Genomic DNA, 22,701 nt, shown 5'->3' with positions numbered 1-22,701 from the left:
TTTTAATTGAGCCGAAAGACTCTTCTGGGCCGCTATAGCCTTGGGAGCTAATGAAAACTAGGTACATCAGGCTAGTAAGTGTTAGTGGGCTTCCGGAAAACTGTAGTGGATTTAGAAACTTCTGGAAAGAGTGCTTATTTTCCACAATTCAAGGAAAAGGAAGATTTTTTTTTTTTCTGAAGCAGTAACCCAAAAGAGTTCAGAATCTTGAAATCACAGAGGATAAAAGGTGCCTAAGGAATATGGCTGCAGTCTGTGGTTTGAAACACAGTGCCTTAAAGACATTCACTTCTGCTTTCCTTTTATTCCTAACTGCTGTGGTTCCTGATCTTTCTTATTTGCATATTTAAAGAGATGGAACCTGCTTCTGTTTTATGCTTATCTGTTTAGTTCAGTGTGATGCTAAGTTACTTAGAGGTTTTTCCCTGTAGCTTTTGCTTTCTTTCAGGTTGTCATTTTCTCATCTTAGAGGAAAACTTAAGGGGCAAGTGTGACAGCAAGTCTTCCAGTAGCCTTTTTCTGTTATAGTCGTGTGCTATGTATGCAATGTACAGAAACATAATAAAATTGAAAAACTGTGATGTTCCCCTTTCTGTTTTGCTTCATCACTCACTTGCTGACTAAAATTACAAAGATGTCTAACATTACACTTTACCTATACTATACCTGTGAACATCAACAAATAATTTACTATTTAAAAAAAAAAAGATTGATTTTGTAACTGAGTGCTAATGTTTTAGATGAAAACTGAGAGCACAGTGTCAGAAGAAAACCTTAATTTCAATTATACTGAAAATAACACTGATTTTTATATTTATAATTTAGTCAGCAGTTTGCTTGCATTTCCTATTTAAAAACTCTAGAAGCCCATTGTAATTAATACTTTATTTTCAACCTGCCTCTGGTTTGTTGGTTTTTGTTTTAATTTTTATTGATTACAGAGAGGGAGAAGGAGAGAGAGGGAGAAACATCAATGATGAGAGAGAATCGTTGATAGGCTGCTTCCTGAATGCCCCTATTGAGGATTGGGCCCACAACCCAGGCATATGCCCTAACCGGGAATCAAACTTTGACCTCCTGCTTCATAGGTTGACGCTCAACCACTAAGCTGTGCCAGCTGGGCAAGCTGCATCTGTTTTTAAATATCTTCTTTTTCCCAATACTCGAATCAGTGGATAAAATAATATTGTGTGTGTGTTTTGTTTTGTTTTGTTTTGTTTTTTGCTTCATTATGAAGTCCAACTGTACACTTTATATAAAAAAGGCAAGACCATCAACTTGCTAGTCTCATAGCTGCTTTAAGGTGGATTTTTATAGGAAATACATACTCTTCTGTTACCAGATTGCAGCAGGAGAGAAGATCCCTTTGAGCCAGGAAGAAATAACGCTGCAGGGCCACGCGTTTGAAGCTAGAATATATGCAGAAGACCCTCTCAACAACTTCATGCCAGGCGCCGGGCCGCTGGTGCACCTCTCCACCCCTCCGGCGGACCTGGCCACGCGGATTGAGACGGGGGTACGGCAAGGTAAGCGGAAATAAAACAGACAGTCTTCTTAACTCTCAGTGCACTATTATTTTTGGATGGGGTCTTTTCCTTGTGTCCTGTGGAAATGTCTAGTATGTTTTAAAATAAAGGATTTAATTGATTTCTCTGCAATGTTTATTTCTTCCTTCTGTAATAGTTATTTTTAGAGAATGGCTAGTAATTTCATCAGCAGGCTCTTTTTTCGAATGCAGCAGTACTTGATCAAACTTAAGCCATAAGTATTGTGTGTGTGTGTTGTTTTATATTTTTTACTTTGCCTGGCTCCAAACATGATTTAAGGTGACTGATAGTTGCTATGTGTAAGGCACACTGCCTTCAAGTCAAGCTGGGGAATTCATATGAAAACTTAGTGCAAGCCAAACAATAATAAAAGAAATTAGAAGTAAAAAATAGCAGCACAGGAGCTATCACAGTTCAGCATTGATCAGTAACAACGGTCCTAGCTAACAATCGGTTAGCACTTATGTGCAGGTGCTGTTCTGGGTGACTTTTCTGTATATTCTCCTTTAACCTGGAGCACTGTCCTATGGGTAAGTGTCCTTCCGCCCATTTTCTAGATGACGAAACCAGGACACAGAGAGGTTAAGTGACTTGTCCAAGATTACCCTTGCAGCCAAGACTCAGACCCAGGCAGTCTGGCTCCAGAGTCCGTGCCCTGAGCCCCACCATCTCTTGCCACCTTAACTTTAGTTGCAGGACTAAGAGCTAATGTGAGACACTTTTAAAAGAGGAAGTCTAGCATGGATTGGACTAGGCAGATGTAGCACATTAAAGAAAAGTGGACTTGAAGGTATGTTTGAAGAACTGGAAGAAAACATGTGGCTGGAAAATGGTTTAGGGAGGTAAGTGATTGGAGATGTGGCTGGAGACAGACACAGGGTGAGAGTAAATCACATGGATCTTGAAAGCCAAAATGAGGCATTGGGGCTTCTTGATGTGCAGGTGCTGTTCTGGGTGACTTTTCTGTATATTCTCCTTTAACCTGAGAATACATTGGCACCACTTGGATAGCTCTTGCCTAAGCCACAGCAAGATTTGGTAGTCAGTACATTTTTAACTTCACAGCAGAACATCTTGGAAAGAAAAGAAGGGCCCTGCAATAGGAAAACAAAACAAAACTGTAAGACAAGCAAAGCTTGCAGTGTAACTTACAAGGGCTCAAAGGATAAGAGATGCGATTCGGACAAGTGCTCCCAGGGTCTCATCATGGCACTGGGAGGGAGGGATAATCTAGTCCAGGAAGCTTCTCCCAACACTCCCCTTCTATGTTCCTGTGCACCCCTCAGACCTGGCCCTTATTATTTTACCTTATGGTAACCTATTCCTTGCCTATTTTCCCGTCAGACTGTAAGATTCTTAAGGGAGGGACTTCTTCTATGGTATATTTGCAGCACTTTGCTCAAGCCGAGGCCTACAAGGTGTTCAATATGTGTTGGTGGGCGAGTGGGGGTGGGGTGAATGGATGGATAAGTGAGTGTAATCCAACCCCTTGATGTTACATCTGGAGGCCCTGGGTTTTAGAGGGGCCAAGTGACCTGCCAAAATCACAACGAGGGTCTAGGACAGTAGCCTTTGTGATATGACACACCCTTTTGCCTTGACCTCGTTCCTAACCAGTGATGGAGATCCTTGTTCTCTACCGTAGTAATGATGGCTGCTATTAGTTCATCAGCTCTGCCAGGTACGACATTTGGCACTTTATTGTCAGTCCTTCCAACAACCACAGGACAGAGGAATGCTTACCCTTATTTGTCGGAGGAGGGAAAAGTTTTAAAATTCTGTGAGCTTCAGTTCCTCGTGAATAAATTGGTGGTGGCAATATCTGTCATGAGGTCTGTGAGGATAGGGTGTGAAATGCATATAAAGCCACAGCAGAACGTCTGGCTATCACATTGTATCCCTTTGGTTTTGACTTTGAGAAGATGTTGTGGTTTTCAATTTCAGGGGATGAGGTGTCCGTGCACTATGACCCCATGATCGCGAAGCTGGTCGTGTGGGCTGCAGATCGCCAGGCGGCCCTGACCAAGCTGCGGTACAGCCTTCGTCAGTACCATGTGAGTGACTGAGCCGTGTGGGTGACCCTGATGCTTTCTGTATCTCCACAGCCAAGCGTGTCCATCCGGAGTGGTCAGCCTTTTTCCTTGTCATCTTATTTCCACCAACCACCCCTATGTCACCATCAAATTCATTTTATGGCCAAAACCGGTTTGGCTCAGTGGTAGAGTGTCGGTCTGTGGACTGAAAGGTCCCAGGTTCGATTCCGGTCAAGGGCATGTACGTTGGTTGCGGGCACATCTCCGGTAGGGGGTGTGCAAGAGGCAGCTGGTTGATGTTTCTCTCTCATCAACGTTTCTAGCTCTCTCTCTCTCCCTTCCTCTCTGTAAAAAAATCAATAAAATATTTTTTAAAAAATTCATTTTATGTGAGAGAGTTCCTATAGGCCTGAGGACTTCTTGATTCCAACTGGAAAAGAAAGCTTGAAGGACTGAAACTATTAGGGTCTGTGTTATACTTCAGGGAAATCAATAGGAAATTCCTCTCGATCCTGTAGGTAAAGCCAGCTCCGCACGTGTGTGAGCGAACGTGATAACCACTACCCCACGGAAACGTGGTCGCTATACAAGTGTGGCCTACAGTTGGTATTATTTTCTCCAAAGGAAAATGATTATGTTCATTTTTATCATTTCATCGTTTGTTGCTGTTGTGTAGCACATTAACTTTCTTGGTGCAGTGAGTCCTGTACCAGCTGATTTAGCTTCATAGAAGGATTGTTTTTTAAACCATGATATTCTAATTGTTTTATGTCATTAAAAACCTCTGATCTCTGTGGCTCCAGCCACACGGGCCACCTCACCATTCTTTAGACACACACAGCATGGCGCCATGTGTTCCTGTTTGCTCTCCAGAGTGTTCTTCCCACACACGATCACAGGGCTCCCTCCCACCACCCTCAGGCACCGCTCACCTCCCCAGAGTCCTTTCAAGGCTGTCACATTTAAAACAAGGTCCTTTGCCCGGCCGGTGTGGCTCAGTGGTTGGGCATGAACACATGAACCAGGAGGTCACAGTTTGATTCCCAGTCAGGGTGTATGGCCTTGTTGTGGGCTCGATCCCCAGTAAGGGACACGTAGGGGGTATGCAGGAGGCAAATGATCAATGATTCTCTCCCTCTCCCTTCTTCTCCCTAAAATCAATAAAATCTATAATAATAAAAGCATAATATGCTCATTAGACTGGACGTCCTTCTGAACCTTCCAGACGAAGCCCAGACCCAGGTGCCTGCCAGAGGCCGGAGGGAAGCCCAAATCCCGGGTGCCAGCGGGAAGCCAGTACTGGCAGCTGGAGGGAGGAAGGCCTCCTCTTGCACAGACTTCGTGCATTGGGCCTGTAATAAAAAAATAATAAAATAAAACAGGACCCTTTCTGCTCTCTCTCCCTTTAGACAGCCTTGTTTTTCTCCATATCACCTAACATTGTATTAGAATTTTGTTTATAGATATTATTTATTATCTTTCCTTAGATTGCAGGCTCTGTGAGGCAAGGACTTTGTGTGTTTTGTTCTTCACTGTGTTCCCAGTATTTTTATGAGGGTCTGGCACCTACAAGGTGCTCAGTACATGGCGAATAAATGAATGAACAGACAAATGAAGGAACTCGAGGCTCAGATAGCTGGCTTTACCCTTGATTCCATTTACTGGGTTATGTTTTATACCTTTTTATTTTTATATTGGTATGTAAAATCTGGATTTTAGTGTTGGACGGAAGCTCTTTTGATGTAATTCCATCCAATACCCCCCCCCCCCCCAGTGTAATGATCGTGCCTTCTGCTATAGGAGTGTTCTGAGTGGCAGGTCTTCAAAGTCTTGCCAATAAATTTCATTTAAGTTTCTTCACATTTATCACTTTCCTAGTCCAAGTCAATTAAATGTCTTCTCCAACTCCCTACACTAACACCATTTCCTGTGGCCTCTTTGTCAGAGTAGATGAAGCTTTAAGTGTTAAGTCCAGAAATATAGTGATGGTGAAGTGGGGTTTTTATTGTTTGCCTGAGAATTGTCGATAGTAGAAGATACTCAGCAAAAGGAGCAGAAGCCATACAAATGTTTTTCTGAATCTGTTGTTTTCCCCACTCCTTGGGGACGTGGGCTTTATTCTCTTTCTAGATTGTCGGACTGCACACCAACATTGACTTCCTCCTCAGGCTGGCTGGCCACCCGGAGTTCAAAGCTGGGAATGTGCACACTGACTTCATCCCTCAGCACCGGGAAGAACTGCTGCCCAGTCGGAAGGCCACAGCCAAAGAGTTCTTATGCCAGGCAGCTCTGGGCCTCATCCTCAGGGAGAAAGCTATGTCAGATGTTTTCCAAATTCAGACACAAGGTATGGAATGCATTTCTGTTTCCCCTGCTTATCAAAATTTTATGAATAACTAGAGGCCCAGTGCACAAAATTCATGCACAGGTAGGGTCCCTAGTGGCTGCCGGCTGCCGGCCACCGGCCCAGGCCTTCCTTTGTTCTGCACTGCCCTCTGGTGGTCAGCACACGTCATAGTGAGCGATCAAATTTCTGGTTGGTTGAATTCCCAAGGGAACACTTTCCATATTAGGCTTTTATGTAGATAGATAGATTATTAAGCATTTTTTTTTCTCTTTATGCCACTCTTTCCTCACTTTCTTCTCTCAGTGATTGACACCATCTTCTGCTAATGTGACTTTTAGGATGAAGAGAGCTCTTCACATATTCTGGATACATTCTATAAACACTTCGAACCCTTTAGGTATTACTTAACTAATCGCCTAACAACGAAGAGATGGATCTCTTTTCAACCAAACACCAGTGCTTGCTGCAGCCCATGCCAATCCCTTCCAACTTCTTTTACCCACCACTCCCTGTGGCCTGCTTTGTTGTAGCCTCTGTACCTGTAGCAACTTCCCCCTCCAGGAGGCGCTCAGATTCCGCTGGGTTACCCATGATTTATGGTTATTTCCTCCACTCTTTTTTTATTCTGTAATCAAATTTCTGACTGACTAGAGACCTAGTTACTCCATCGTGTCATAGAGTCAGAGCTTGGGAAAGTCAGGCAGAGGATCGCCTGACTGCCTGCCTCAGCATCTCACTAAGTCAGTGCCCAACTTCCTAACGCCCTGGAAGCTGGGAATTCATGATGAAAATTCACCAGCTTATTACAGTTTCTGTCAGTTCTCCTTTAAACAGTTCTTCCCTCTAAATTGAGCAAAACCTGAGCTCTCCCAAACTTGGCTCAATAAGATTTATTTACACTGACTTTTGAAGCAAATAGAAAAAAAAAAAAAAAGGAATCCACTTATCTCTATCTCTTCACTATTATTAGAGTTATTATATTATTATAGGATGCTATTTTTAGGATCATTAATTTCTAGATTCAATCAAGAAAGTTATATTGAAAGCTTAAAACACACAATTACCTCTTTAGGAGATTTGTGCTCTCTCTCCTCCTTTTGTTCTGTTACATTACATGAAATGCATCTAAGTGTGCTCCATATGGCATTCCTAAGCCTGCCTGTTCTTGGCCTTTTTAGAATGGAGAATCTTCTTACTCTTACCTCTCTTTAAAATTTATAACCAGCACAGATAGGAACTTCAGAGTAAATTGCTTCAATTTAGTCATGCTGTAGCTGCTGGATATTGTCCAGCAGAGGATGTATACTCAAGCCCCTCTAGGCGGACCAGTAACATAGGAGAATGAGAGAGGCCAGGTGAAAGGAGAATGATGAGAGGTATAGATCTGGGCGACCTGGAACGCAGCAGCCTCATCCAAAGGGATGGCCACAGCGCAGCTCATGCTGTCAGAGGATGAGAGTTTAGGCTGCACATAGTCTCACTTTCTGAGAGAAGCTGGGATTTTTCATAGGAAATCTCCTGAGATGTAAATCGAAATACCTCATTTAAATTTAAAGCAATGAGAAGAACAATGAAAATGTAAAGGAGCTGCCAGTATGGGACCTGTGCTCCTGTTTTCTTTTGTAAGGTATGAATTTAGTAGGCTTGATGTTCATAAATTTGCTGTTGAATTTTCTTTTAGATCAATATTCTCCTTTTGCATCCAGCAGCGGAAGAAGACTGAATATTTCTTACACCAGAAACATGACTCTTAGGGATGCTGAAAACAGTGAGTAATGTTTTATTAGAAGGGAAATGTGCTTTATAGAAATAGATCACATTTACCTGGGGGAAAAGTGGGTTCAACTTAGCCACAATCATTCAGTTATATATTTTAAAAGATCCCTGGCCTAAACATTGTGAGGTAGTATGCCAAAATGATAGAATTGATTTGCTCTGGGTGGTAGAGTTGATTTTTTTTTCTTCATTACACTTTTTTCTGTATTTTGTAAATATTCTAAAAATATGTTATAAAACATACATAGCAAAATGACTGAAGTGAAATTTGCCAACATTTTAGTGAGGTTACCACTGGGTGGTGGGATTTGAGGCAGTCTCTCTATCTCCCCTCCATCCCCTCCCCCACTCATGCTTCTGTGTACTTTCTTTGTTTTGTATTTCTTCAGTGAGGATGCAGTACTTTTATTTACTTACTTACTTACTTATTTATTTTGCCCTTCTTTTCCCTCCTGAGAATGTATTACTTTTTTTTCTTAAATCCTCACTGGAGGATATTTTTTCCATTGATTTTTAAAGAGAGTAGAAGGGAGAGAGGAAGGAGGACAGAGAAAGAGGGAGATGGGGAAAGAGAGAGAGAGAGAAGAGAGAGAGAGAGAGAGAGAGAGAGAGAGAGAGAGAGAGAGAGAGAGAGAGAGAGGTAACAGTGTGAGAGAGAAAGACATTAATTGGTTGCCTCCCACATATGCCCAACCAGTGCTGAGGCTGTGAATTGAACCTACAGCAGAGGCACATGCCTGAGCTCCCAGCCAGAGTGAGGGTGTATTCCTTTAAGTAAGAAAAACAATATCCAAAACTCCAAGCAAGAAAGATTACCCACTGCTCAGGCAGAATTTCAGGTGGAAGTGGGTTAATAAAGAAATGTAATTTATTATTAAGTTCCTTATCACGTGTAAACTTTATCTTCACAATTTAATAAGGAGGAGTCACTGTTACAGCCACGTATGGCTGATGAAATAATGGCATGGAAGGTACAGTAACTTACTCAAGACTAGTAAGTGGCGGAGCCAGTGTTTGACACCTAATCTTTCTGACCCCGATTCCTATGCTATTTCCACCCCCTTTCCCGTGGCAAATTGATTTTTGATTGCACACTAATTTGAGTGGGCTCAGGGTGGGACCTGGCTTATTGTCACTGAAGTTAGGAGAGGCTGACACAAAATGTGGACTGGAGCAGTGTACCAGAGGGACCAGAATCATGTGGTAGCTGGTGGCTATGTGCCTTCTGCTGCAATGCAGTTTGCATGGGAAGCCTGAGGGGGGCAGAGTCAGAGCAGGAAGGATGGGCAACCTTGAAGTTGAGGTATCCTTGACCTGTGACAACTCCATTATAAAACGTGCCTATCAGGTAGGACAGAAACTTCCTGCCAGCTCATCACAGCACCCTCCTCTCTACCCCAGTCCTATGTAGACATCCACTCACTTCTTAACAAATTCCTTGTTCACAGTTGTCTGGGTTACAGCTCTTTAGATATCTTTTCATCCTGAGCCTAGATGGTCATTACCTGAAGTGCACTGAGTACTTGGAAAGGAAGTTTGCAAACATCCCTTGTAGAGTAGCATTCGGCAAATGGTTAAGCTATTCATTTTATGTGAGTGTATTGATTCATTTCATCCTAAAAAATCAGCCTCCAAAATGTGAAAGTATCTTACACTAGGTTGAATATGCTGAATACAAGTATCAGCAGCAATAAAATTTAAGTGGCCTCTTCTATCTAAATTAAACAGGAAAATAGCCTGTGTGATTATAATGCAGATGAACCAACTGTGCTATTTGGCATGGATCTTCACTGAGGCACCGAGTGTTCTGAATTATATTGCATTTCTTTGATTTTTGATTTTTTATTTAAAAAAATAAATGTAATTGAAGAGCCAACATGATTGCTGTTCACTGCTTCCTTTTGGCAGTATTTTTCAGCAATAATCCAGGCCTGAATGTCACAGTTTTCAGGAATGTTATGCTAATCCACAGTGACTGTGGGTGAATGAGAGTGCACCAAACAAGAAGCCTTAGGGCCCAGAAGCATTTATGAATATAAAGTAGAACCAACTCTTAATGGTCTCAGTGAGGATGGCCAAGTGTTTTAAATAATCAAGGCTTGAAAGATATTCTCACTTTGTTACTAGCGGCCATGTTTCACAGAACCCTGCCCTGCCTCAATAATAATAATAATAATAATAATAATAATAATAATAATGGCTAAGACTTATTGTTTAGTATATGTGAGATACTGTGTTAAGCATGTTCCATGAATTCTTTTGCATTTTCAGAACAGGCCAATGAAATTGGCGTTCTTATTAGTGTCAGTTTTATAAAACTTTGTAAAAGGTTTAGGGAGAATGATAATTTTCTTAAAATCACACCCAAAGGAATTGGGAGAGCCAGAATTTGAACCCACACTTCAAGGTGCATGTGCTTACCTAACACTGCATCATGTTAAACTTTCATACCTTATTAAATGCATAAGAGGTGTCTGAGATTCTCTTGTGGGCGGTCAAGAGATATCTAGGAGAGAGAGGGAAAAGTTGAGTTACCCTATTATACATAAAAGAATTTAGACATTTTTTGACGATGTCTTTACTGTGATTCTATTGGCATTCATGTTATTACAAGACCTCATATTTTATAAATTGAAAGAAAACTGATCTGGGATGATCAGATGCATTCTCTCTCTCTCTCTCTCTCTCTCTCTCTCTCTAACTAGAAAAATAGTTATGATTAAGTATGGAAGGACACATTAATTAAAGATAGAAAATGATAAATGAGAATATTGGGAGGATTTAAGATAAAATGTATATAAGTGTGAACTGGAAAATTTGTATTATGATTAAAAGAACATTAAAGTATATATGCATTCACTTATCCAGTAGCTCTGATTGAGTACTTAGTATTTAGTAGGAAAGGGGAGTAAACCAATACAGAGCCATGATCTTCGCCCTCGAGAAGCTCACAGATTAGTTGGAGTGAGATTTTCAAGGGAAAATGTGTAATATACTCTGCAAATACAGGTTTTATGGGATCTTCAAAGAGAGGGTCTGCATCCTGACTAAAGAAATCAGGGAAGGCTTTGCAGAAAAGGTAATGATAGGTTTAATATATTAAGTAGAGATTTGCTTGCTAAATAATGAGGAGGAAAATCCTTGGGGCGGAAGTCACAGATCTGGAAAGAGTGTGGAATGTTGGGAAATCAAGAACGGCTTGCTAAATGGAAAGGTAAGTATTCTTAGGGAGAGTGGTGATTGATGAGCCTGGGTAGACAGGTAGGGACCGAGACTAAGGAACTTTCTGTGATATGCCAGCATTTTGATTTAATCATGGGGAGAAAAATGTAGACAAGATAATGGAAGATCCAGTATTTGTCCTGGGTTCGATTCCAGTCAAGGGCATGTACCTTGGTTGTGGGCACATCCCCAGTAGGGGGTGTGCAAGAGGCTGCTGATCGATGATCTTCTCTCATCGATGTTTCTAACTCTCAATCCCTCTCTTCCTCTCTGTAAAAAAATCAATAAAATATATTTTAAAAAAAACAAGATCCAGTATTCAAGTGAAAATTATCTTTCTGACGGCAGAATGAATAGGAAGGTTTTGAAGATGTGATTGATTGATTGATTTTTTTCAGCTGTAACATATTGCCTCAAACTTAGTGGTGTAAAAAAAAAAAAAAAGGAACTTACAGTTTTGGAGGTCAGGAGCCCTAAAATCAAAGTGCTGGCAGGACTGAGCTCCATCCGGAGGCTCAAGGAGAGAATTAGTTCCTTTTCCAGTTTCTAGAGGCTGCTTGCTTAGTTTACTCGGACCCCTCTATCTTACTGTCTTCAAAGCTGGCGGTGTAACAGCTTCATGGACTCTTCAAATAGCTCCCTCCCCCTCCTTTTCCCTGACCCCTGCATTTTCTCTTAAAAAGAGTTAAAGTTACTGACAAGATACAGGCTAGAAAGTTTCATTCATTTATACATTCAATACAAAGCTTATGAAAAAAATAACTATTCTGAACAACGTGAAGCAGAGATAAGAGAGGTCTTGGTTCCTATGTTTTTCTCTTAAGGACTTTGCCACTTTGTGTTGGGAAGAAGGATGGCGTAGTGGTAATGGTGCGGCCCTGGAGTTAGACAGTGTGGGTCTGAGTTCTGGCTCCCTTGTTTTCTGTGACCCTTGGGCAAGTCACGTGCTCTGTCAGCTTCCACCATCCTCAGCCGTACGTGGGCATGGCAGTAGCAATTACTTCCTTGTGTCGTTGTAGATATTAAACGAAACAGCATGTGTAAAGCCCTTAGCTCATTGAATGGCATGTAGCGAGCAGTCAACCAACATTAGCTGTCATCATCCTCATAATTATTATTTTAAACTATTCCCCTGCTGCTGTCAAAAGAACAGAGTAGTTCTGTATGTCACATGTTAACTACAATAAAGTTGGTTGCAGAACAATATGTACAGCAATGTCCTGTTTTTTATAAAAGAAAAATACAAACCTGCATGTGTATTTTGAAAGGTCCGAAAGGATTCACACAATCCAGCACACATTAGGGCAATTGGGAAGACTGTTAGGCCTTGTGAACATTTTTATTTTTGTGATTTTTTTAAAACACAATTGATAAAGAGAAAAATCACTCCATCATAACCCTGCTGAGGGGAGAGTCCTAAGGTGTTTATATGTCGAAGTCTAAATGTACAGAGAGAAGGTTCATTCCACCCAGACAGGCTCTTCCCCAGTGAGCGCAATGTGAAGGAGGGGTGGGGGTGAGTGGGAGGGGCCTGGGCAAAGGGCACAGAGAGGGGAAGGATGGAGACACCTGGAGGATGTGAATTGACCCGTTTTTCCATTTGGTTGGAGCCGGGTTGTGTGGAAGAATGGTGGGAAATAGGACTGAGTTTGGTGCTCTCAATGCAAAGCCACGTGTTCTCACTGTGGTGGGAACATGCGAGGCATCAGCTGGGAGGGTTGGGACAGGGAGCAGGAAGTCCTGGCAGGACCTCCTCAGGTCAGCGGGGCCTGCCGCCGCTGTCTGAATCAGGAGCAGGCGGGAGAAAGGGGTGGTCCAGGCATCCAAAGGGAAGAAGACTTGGGCAGTTTTGTGGTGATGGTTGGAAGTAGAAAGCGAAGGAGAAGGTAAGAATGGCAGGCTTGAAACCTGGTGACAACATTGGGGAATAGCATTGCCAGTCATGGCTCTCAGGGCAGGAGGGAAGGCAGGCGGAGGTGGGAGATGCTTTGTTGGACACACTGTTTATTTCAAAGTACGGATGGAACATTTAGCTGGACACGACTTGGAGTTCTGCAGAAAGACTGGGAACAGATATGAGCTGGCGGCCTCAACATGACAGTTGAAGAGTCAGGACTAGATGGAATGACTTTGGTCTTCAGCCCACAAAAGTTTCAATTTCCATCTCCCTGGATAGTCTTTAACCAATTCTATAGTCACATAATAATGAATGTAATTATATTATATATTTGTATAGTCTATTACAGTTTATAAAGTACTTTCACTCTGATGTCATCATTGTTATATCTCATCCATTTAATGGGTCAAATGGATCAGAAAACCAAGACCCGGAGATTTTAAGTGACTTAGTCAAGATCACGGAGATGATCATGCCACACAGATGGCAGATTTGGATCTTAAACCAGAACTTCTTTTTCCCAATTAATTTCAGTTTTTACCATAACAGTGCAGCCTTTCTTATAGAAAAAAAAAATACCTAAAATAGTCTATAGTCTTAAAAAGCTAAAACTCCATTTCTAAAAAGGAAAAGTTTGAAATTCACCTTTTTGAAACCTGCCTGAGAAGTTGTGCTTTTATTTTGTTTTGTTTTGTTTTAATCTTTATTGCCAGGGAGTTAACAGATGTTGCTATCCCTAACAGCTGTTATCTTTGTGTTGAAAATCAGATTTTTGGAGTCTCAGTTTACTGAGTAAATGAAGGTCTTCTAATTTTGTTTAATTTTTATCCCCTGAAGATGTAGCCATAGCTGTCACATACAATCAGGATGGGTCATATAGCATGAAGGTAAGTCTTACTGGTTCTGTTCTACATCTGATCTCCCTCGTACTGAGAATGGCCTTTTTATGCTCTCTGGTTTCTCTTAAGCCACTGGCTGTTCTGTCTATACTTAGGAGAATTTATTTCAGGCCAGTTTGAGGAAACTGCCCCCTATACATTTTCTGATTTTGTACTCAGTTTGGCTGTGATTCAAACGTTGGCAAAAAATAATAGCTTTGAGTCAGACACTGAAGTGTGTAGATGGATATATTTATATTAAACCAGCAGCTCTCAAAACGTTTTGGTCTCAAGACCCCTGTATATTCTTAAAAATCACTGAAGCACCCTAAAGAGCTTTGTTTGTATTCGTGACATCTATTAACTTTTACTGTGCAGAAAATTAAACTGAGGACATGTTTAATTATTTTGATGGATATTTTTAAGTTTAAGTAACAAAATTTACCATTTTAATCATTTTTAAGTGTACAGTTCAGTGGCATTGCATTCACATTGTTGTATAACCATCGCCACCATCTATCCATAGAAACTTTCTCCTCTTGCAAAATTCAAATGCTATTCCCATACTCCTTCCTTCCCCCAGCCCCTGGCAACTTCCATTCTGCTTCGTGTCTCTATGAATTTGGCTGCCAGGTGACTCATAAGTGAAACCATTCAGCATTTGTCCTTTTGTGAACTGGCTTATTTCACTTAGCATAATGTCTTGAAGGTTCTCCCATGTTGTATCATGTGTCCAAATTTCCTTCCTTTTTAAGGCTAATATATTTTATTGACTGTATATACCACTTTCGTTTTATTCATTCATTCATTGGTGGGTACTTGGTTGCTTCCATCTTTAGGCTATTATGAATAATGCTACTACAAACATAATAGTAGGTATATAAATATCTCTTCAAGACCCTGTTTTCAATTTTCTTGGGCATATACCCAGAAGTAGAAATGCTGGATCATAAATATGATAGTTCTATTTTTAAAAAATTTTTAGGAACTACTATACTGTTTTCCATAGTGGCTGCACCATTTAACGTTCCCACCAACAGTGCACAAGGGTTCCAGTTTCTCCACATTCTTGTCAACTTTTTTTTCTTCTTTTTATAAAGCCATCCTAATGGGTGTAAAATAGCATTTCATTATGGTTTTGATTTGCATTTATCTGATGGCTGATGTTGAACATCTTCATGTGCTAATTGGCCATTTGTCTATCTCCTTTGAAGAAATGTCTATTCAAGTCCTTTGCCCATTTTTAAAAAAATCAAATTGTATTTCTTTTTATTGTTGAGCTGTAGGATAAATTTAGACAAGTTTAGAACCTAAGATTACACAAGCACACATTCCATTGCCACAGAGTGATAACATTATCTCATGTCCTGCAGCTCTGAAAATTCCACTGTGTACTTATGAGAGAATGTGGGCTAAAAAGGACAAATTACCTTAGTATTATTATGAAATAGTTTGGTTTCATGGACCCCCATGAAAGAACCCCAAGTGATCCACAGGTCATTCTTTGAGAATCTTTAGTCAAAATTTTTATACTAGCCCTCAAGTAAAAGAAGTCCATTGCACTTGCAAAATGGAACACTGAAAGAGTTAAACAACAATGTGAGAACTCAAGCAAATTTCTATAGTAAGGTACAAATTCAGAGAATTGAATAAGTCATTATTAATAAGACCTGCAAAATGGGTTTATTAATTACTAGAGGCCTGGTGCACAAAATTTGTGCATGGGGGAGGGGGTGTCCCTCAGCCTGGCCTGCACCCTCTCACAATCTGGGACCCTTTGGGGATATCTGACTGCTGGTTTAGGCTCGATTCTGAACTGGCAATTGGACACCACTCTTGCAATCCGGGACCGCTGGCTCCTAACTGCACGCCTGCCTGATTGCCCCTAACTGCTCGCCTGCCTGCCTGATCGCCCCTAACTGCCTCTGCCTCAGCCCCCGCTACAGTGGTTTCATCCGGAAGGGTGTCCAGAATGATATCTGGAAGGTTGTTCGGCTGTCAGGTCTAATTAGCATATTGCGCTTTTATTATTATAGATAAACTTTTGATTGCCCAACACTTGGAGAGACACATTGGTTTTCTTTCTATCAGTCAGAAAAATTATGGGAAGTCTACCTCCTTTAATTATAAGAGTTGTAATTCATATTGGTACTTTTTTTTCCTTTAAAATTTTTCAATTACATTTGACATACAGTTTCATATGAGTTTTAGGTGTATAACAAAGTGATCAGATTTTTATGTAACTTATAAAGTAATCACCCTGATAAGTCTAGTACCCCTCTGGCACCATATAGAATTTGTGCATTTGGGGGGTCCCTCAGTCCGGCCTGCACCCTCTCAGAATCCAGGAGCCCTCGGGGGATGTCCCACTGCTAGCTGAGGCCCAGTGCCCTGCTTAGACCATCAGTCAGACATCCTTAGCACTGACAAGGAGGGAAAGGCCCCCGCCACTGCTGCTGTTCATGCCAGCCATGAGCCTGGCTTCTGACTGAGTTGAGTGTCTGCCCCCTGGTGGTTAGTGCACGTCATAACAACCGGTCGTTCCACCATTTGGTCAATTTGTGTATTACCCTTTTATTATATAGGATTATTGACTATAATCCCTGTGCTATACTCTACATCCCTGTGACTCTTCATCCCCCTTTTTAAATAACCAGTTTCCTAAAGCTGGGGAGTGTTTGTGCCATTCAATATGTCAAAATTAAGAATTTTCTAAGCTGAAACCGGTTTGGCTCAGTGGTAGAGCGTCAGTCTGCGGACTGAAAGGTCCCAGGTTCGATTCCGGTCAAGGGCACATCCCCGGTAGGGGGTTGCAAGAGGCAACTGGTCGATGTTTCTCTCTCATTGATGTTTCTAGCTCTCTATCTCTCTCCCTTCCTCTCTGTAAAAAATCAATAAAATATATTTTTTTAAAAGAATTTTCTAAGTATTTTAAGTGTTATATAATAAATTTTGTATAATACTGATTTGGAGACCCCTTTTTGTCCCTTGACAAATGGCAAATTGGCAGATTTGTTCTAATCTGCTCATGGGACTACATTCACAAATTTACAATGTGCTATTGAAAATCTTTAAACAAAACTGTTCCCAATCTAACCTTTATGTCCTGAGAATTTTACCAAGTTTCAAATGGCTGTTTGAGTGGGTTACAAAGCATATTTAATTTAGGATAGATGAAAGCAGTGTATAAATACTGCAGTATAACCTATTTCACCTTAGCCTACATAATATATTTGAAAAGAGTAGCCACGGGATTTTGACACTAACATCATGGGAATTGAGATGAAAAATAAAGACAGAAGATTTTCTGTATGTAAGGGAAATTTTATTTAAGTATATATGAGAGAAAACATTCTTTAAAACAGAATGGTTTTATGTCCTTTTGCCAGCTACCTTGAAAGATTTAAGTATAAAATCTGTTCTTTGGAACTCTCTCTTAAAGAAAATTGTGGTCAATATCCAGCTAACTTATCTTCTTAAATCATAACTGAAACCCATAAATAGGATCTACATGCTGGTGAGATAAAAGGAATACCATCTAATTATGTGGTTCTGGCTTTTTTCACCACTGACTTGGGCACAGTAAAACTAAACTTGACTCTGGATACTCAGAAATGAATGCAAACATGTAATACATATATATTTACCCAACAAAATTATAATAATTTTGCTTAATTTGATTTATACTCCTATTTCACATGTATTGTTATTCTTGCATGAACCTTTATCTGTAGCATTGTGAGTGCTATGAATATGTTATGTAACTATGTTTTCCTCTCATTATCTTACTACTGTTTTTACCTAGAGTATTTTGTTTATGAATCTTAAGGGGAAAGTTTCTACATGACTTAAAAAAAAAACAAAAAAACATTTTACCTGTTACCTTTTGAAACTACTTCTGATTTTATTAATCATGTAGTGTTGTTCATTTACTTTAAGGATCTTCTCTGTTTTTTTCTCTTTTTTTAGATTGGAGATAAAATTTTCCAAGTACTTGGTGATCTTCAGAGTGAGGGAGACTGTACTTACTTGAAATGTTCTATAAATGGAGTTTCTAGTAAAACTAAGTTAATTATCCTGGAAAACACAATTTACCTATTTTCTGTGGTAAGGTCTCTTCTTTGTAATAACTCTGTTGGTATTGGGAGAAAATTGCTTGGCCAGAGATAAGGGGATTAGAAAGACCCACTTCCTTCGATCTCTTCAGTGTTTCCCTCTCCACTCTGTTTCTTTGCCATATTCCCGCCTTCTCTCGTTCTTCTGTTCACACAGATTCTCACTGGTAGACACATACTCGTTTTCTTCCTTTAATTCTGAAACATGTCCTTACCACGCTTCTTGTCAGAATATCTCCCTGCTCTGTGGGCCTGTTCTCTCAGGGATTTGATACCTCAACACTTTCCCCAACCGCCATCCTCCTGATACTTGAAACCCTGGGGATTTGGGAGGAGGTGGCCATTGGGAGAGGAGCTGGACCAGATGTTCCCTGTGGGCAAGGTGTTCAGCAGGAAGGGAGTGGGAGGAGTGGTGTTCTCTTGGCAGATGATGGAGGTAGGTGGAGTGGGTAAGGAGTTTATCAAGAGACCTTAGGGTTCTGCATGGGTTTTCAGCTACACTATGGTCTCTTCAGAGTCTTCTCACATTTGGAAACCTGTGATCTCACAGATCACAGTCCTTAGTGATGAGGTGCCTTTAGTCATCAAGTAAAGTATGTGGAGTCGAGGATGACCTCACTTTGCCAGGCATTCCTTCCCATAGTCAGTATACTGTGACCATATGATTGAGGAGGCAGGATGGTGAGTGGCGAAGAGCTTACGTTCTGGAATATGAAGCTGCTTTCATTCAAATTCAAACCACTGAGCAGCTGTGTGACCTTACCTCATAAGGTTATTATGACAATCATATACATATAATTGTTAAGAACAGTTCCTCCCTCAGACTAAGCACTTGATGGTGGAGATGTTACTAAAAATAACTTCCAGACAGTGGCTGTCTTTTACCAACAGTTATATATATATTAATCCCTTGCATCCCCTCTGAGGCTTGTATACCATTACTCCTGCATAATGGGAACCAAAACCAAGGAGTGTAGTAATTTCATTAAGGTCACGAAGGTGGATTAGAACCCTGGTGTTAAAGATGACTAACACTTAACAGATAGCTTGAAAGTAATCATTACGTCAGTTATATTAGTAAAATTACAGGAACAAGATATTGATTTCATTTCTGGTTTGTTTCCTGTTTATAGGAAGGAACTGTTCAATTTGACATTCCGGTCCCCAAATACTTGTCCTCAGTGAGCTCAGAAGGAATGCAGGCAGGTGCCATAGCGCCCATGACTGGAACCATTGAAAAGGTAACCATGCGAACGTGTGCAGAATAAGGCCCAATAAGGCCCAATAGACATCTTTGTTGAACTATGCCATATATGTTCTTTTTCTCCTCTCTAAATGTCATTCATTGGAAAGCATTCATTTAAAGAAATCAAAGGACTCTATGATAGATTCAGGTTCTATATTACAGTCTTCAGTGAAAATATCAATTTACCTAATTTACAAGAGACGCTGTTAACATAAATTTTGAAAATGGGAATTTCCATAAAAGTACAAATAATTTAAATTGTCTTGTTATGATTAAAATAAGAGTATTCACCAAGCATTATTCCAAAGGGCTGTCTTTTTTAAACATATTTTCATTGACTTTTTTTTTTTAAGAGAGAGGGGAAAGAAGAGAGAGAGAAACATCATCAATTAGAGAAACATCTATCAGCTGCCTCCTGTTCGCCCCCTACTGAGGATCAAGCCCACAACCCAGGCATGTGAACTGCCTGGGAATTGAACTTTGAGGCTCAACCAACTGAACCACACCAGCCAAGGCAAAAGGGTTGTTTTGTAGTGCTAAATTTAACAGCAATTTATCATGAATAATGACATTTTCTCTAAAGTACATAACTGCATCAGTGTTAAAATGTGAAGGACTGATATTGGTGGAGAACAGTGTGGCTTAGTGTTGAGTGCAGCATGTATCCAGAGTTGAGATCCTTAGTGATATACCCTCAAGTGATAATAGGTCAGAAGTCTCCTTTTAAATACTTGAACGTAGTAGCGTCCCCTCAAATTCATTTAAGTCTTAAAAATTCAACTTTATCTTCTTGGTACCACTCCAAAAAAGGAAGAAAAAAAAACTATTTAAAAAGATTGAGTGATTTCACCCAATGTTCCCCTAGAAATGTTTGCTGAGAGGCAGTGTGAGCTGGAGACTGCTCTGCCTTTCACTCATTCACTCTCAGTCCCCACAGGCCTCCCAGGACGTGGGCATTGCTGCCCGGGGTGCAGAATATGGTCTAACATTTAAAGATGTGTGTTTTCCCCAAAACTGGGCCCTAAACCCGGACCATGGATTTCCTCTGACACCAAGGCCTCACCCAGCATTGCGGGTTTGGGGGGCTTTGACAGCTCTTTCTCATTTTTCATAGTTTTGGTTCTACACAGGGATGTCAGAGCCTGGGTTTACTGTGTTTCCAAACACTCCTTGATAACTCTGTCAGCAAAAACAAGCCAACAGCGAGACCATATGGGCTACATGAGTTCATTTATACATACAAAAAGGAAAACAGGGAGATTTTTCTGGGGTTGCCAACAAGTATAATTCTTTCACCTGAAGATAGTCTATACATTTATCGCCTGGGGCCAGAGGACCTGAAACACTATATCCTAGACAACCTATAAACTAGACAAGCAGAGGCAGGCCTCCTACTCTGACTATGGTGAAGACATTCAAGTATAGTAGTTCTCCCCAGTTGGTGGTATGTCTTCCTTCCTTCCTTCCTTCCTTCCTTCCTTCCTTCCTTCCTTCCTTCCTTCCTTCCTTTTATTTTTTCCATCACCACTTATCTCTTCTATGCCCTCTTCTACCTCCACCCACCCTCCCTCCCTCCACAATCACCACACTGCTGTCCATGTGCATGGGTGGTATGTCTTGTCTGTACACTCATAAAGAAAACAAAAGGGTCTCAGGACACATAAGACATATTAATCTGTTTCCAGGAAAACGAGGTGGCTTGGGGGTGGGAATGGGGAACCAAGTAGTGCCTCCCGCGGACCACAGTGCCCGCGATGCCAGGCTGCCCTGCAGGTCTCCGCTGGTGCGTTCGTCTTTGGCAGACAGGACACCACAGACTCAGGCGTCCGCAGTGTTCGTTATGTATCAGCTCTGTGGGCCACGAGGACCTCTGTGTTTCCGAGGATTAACTTGTCCCTCTGGACCCCTAGGTGTTTGTAAAAGCTGGAGACAAGGTGAAGGCTGGAGACCCTCTGATGGTCATGATCGCCATGAAGATGGAGGTAAGTGCCATCGTGAGGTCTGTTGCCAGGTAAACTGTGGGCGGTTAGCAGACCTAATTGCTCTTTTCCCTTATTTAGTAAGTTAATACCATTTTACATATTAAGGGCCATGGACTGATAAAACTTTAATTGTGGGGGAAAAACAAACATTTTTCTCATTTTAATTTTGTGAAATCGCACCTGTCGTTTTGATTCTGAAATCAATGAAATCATTAATATCTTATATTCAGGCAACACCCCAACTGAATATTAGCTATGGGTGTTTTCCAGGGCCAAACATAGGGTACCAATACTCAGTGTCATATTGAATGAGCTCTTTAGGTTTGCAGGTGGTTGGGAATTACAGGCCAGCGGTTCTCAGACCTGGCCACACTTTGTCAGCCGCACCCGGGAGCTTTGGCAAACTACTTCCCTGCACCCGTTGAAACTGGGGTCTCCCAGGAAGGGGCCCCAAGCTTTTTAAAAGCTTCCCAGGTGCCATTGGGAGCTTCCTCGTTGGTAACCTCGGGTGGGCTGCAGGTGTGTCAGTCACGGGCGCACCGTGAGCATGTGATTCTCTCTGTTCTGTGACGTGAACAAGGGTGGGAAACATTGGTAGACAACAAACCATCAGAGCAGTTGGCTTCATTTTCCTCTCTGACCTTGGCATGTGCTGGGTCCTCATGAGTGTCGCAGCCGTCACCGTGGTGTCTTGTGTCCCCGCAGCACACCATAAAGGCTCCGAAGGACGGCACGATCAAGAGAGTGCTCTACAGAGAAGGCGCGCAGGCCAACCGACACGCTCCTCTGGTGGAGTTCGAGTGAGAGGAATCTGACCACGCAAGGGAAGCAGCAAACACTCCCATCCGAGACGGTCGGGGAAACGTTATCTTGAGTGCAGTATCCCTACGCCAAAAGAGCAAGTGCCTTCCTGCTTTTCTCCGGGTCTGGAAACAGCAGTTCTATTCACTGATTCTATGATTATGTTAAAGCCCTTTCGTATTTGAGAATCATACACTTCGATCACAAATAATAAATCATCTTACAGTGTTTCGTACTAATAAAATGGAATTATACTTTTTTTATTGGAAGCTCCTATGGCTTGCTTCTGCCTCAAATGTTACGCCATGTGGTCTCTTTTAGGAGGACGGGCGCAACTTTATCAGAAGAAAGTGAGTGGAGGAGAAAAGGTCATTTAACTCAGTGGGTTATTTCCCCGTGACAATCATGACAAAAATGACAGTAACACATTTCAGGGACAGATGGCTAGCGCTGAACTCAACTGAGGTTTTGTTTTCGCCTTCGTAGGGAGTTTATTGGGGAGTTTACAGACATGGGTGTTAGCTCTTGTCTTTGTGATGCAAAGTTTCTGTCCAGGCTGCTTCTGCCTTTATTGCACCTTCTAAGGTTGTACAAATATATATTCAATCTTCTTTTTTTTAAATATATATTTTATTGATTTGTTTACAGAGAGGAAGAGAGAGGGACAGAGAGCTAGAAATATCGATGAGAGAGAATCATTGATCAGCTGCCTCCTGCACACCCCCTACTGGGGATATGCCTGAAACCAAGGTACTTGCCCTTGACCGGAATCGAACCTGGACCTTTCGGTCTGCAGGTGGACACTCTATCCACTGAGCCAAACCGGTTTTGGCTATATATACAATCTTGCACCACTT

At 41.3% G+C, this 22,701-nt stretch overlaps 1 protein-coding gene across 1 annotated transcript in view; it reads left to right on the top strand.

Moving 5' to 3' along the window:
- The window catches only part of MCCC1 (methylcrotonyl-CoA carboxylase subunit 1), a 51,371-nt gene extending 29,260 nt beyond the window's left edge, over nt 1–22,111 (top strand). The window contains exons 11-19 of the mRNA XM_084874199.1: nt 1,343–1,526; nt 3,492–3,601; nt 5,711–5,927; nt 7,609–7,695; nt 13,660–13,709; nt 17,670–17,807; nt 18,949–19,056; nt 20,972–21,043; nt 21,749–22,111. Coding sequence (XP_084730325.1) covers nt 1,343–1,526; nt 3,492–3,601; nt 5,711–5,927; nt 7,609–7,695; nt 13,660–13,709; nt 17,670–17,807; nt 18,949–19,056; nt 20,972–21,043; nt 21,749–21,847 — 1,065 coding nt within the window. The 3' untranslated portion in view covers nt 21,848–22,111. The remainder of the gene's footprint in view (nt 1–1,342; nt 1,527–3,491; nt 3,602–5,710; nt 5,928–7,608; nt 7,696–13,659; nt 13,710–17,669; nt 17,808–18,948; nt 19,057–20,971; nt 21,044–21,748) is intronic.
- Nucleotides 22,112–22,701: the final 590 nt, after the last annotated feature.

Source organism: Pipistrellus hanaki, assembly GCF_964339955.1.
Source record: "Pipistrellus hanaki genome assembly, chromosome: 2".
NCBI lineage: Eukaryota > Metazoa > Chordata > Mammalia > Chiroptera > Vespertilionidae > Pipistrellus > Pipistrellus hanaki.
Note: the sequence above shows the minus strand (reverse complement) of the source record. Positions and strands in the feature narration are given on the sequence as shown.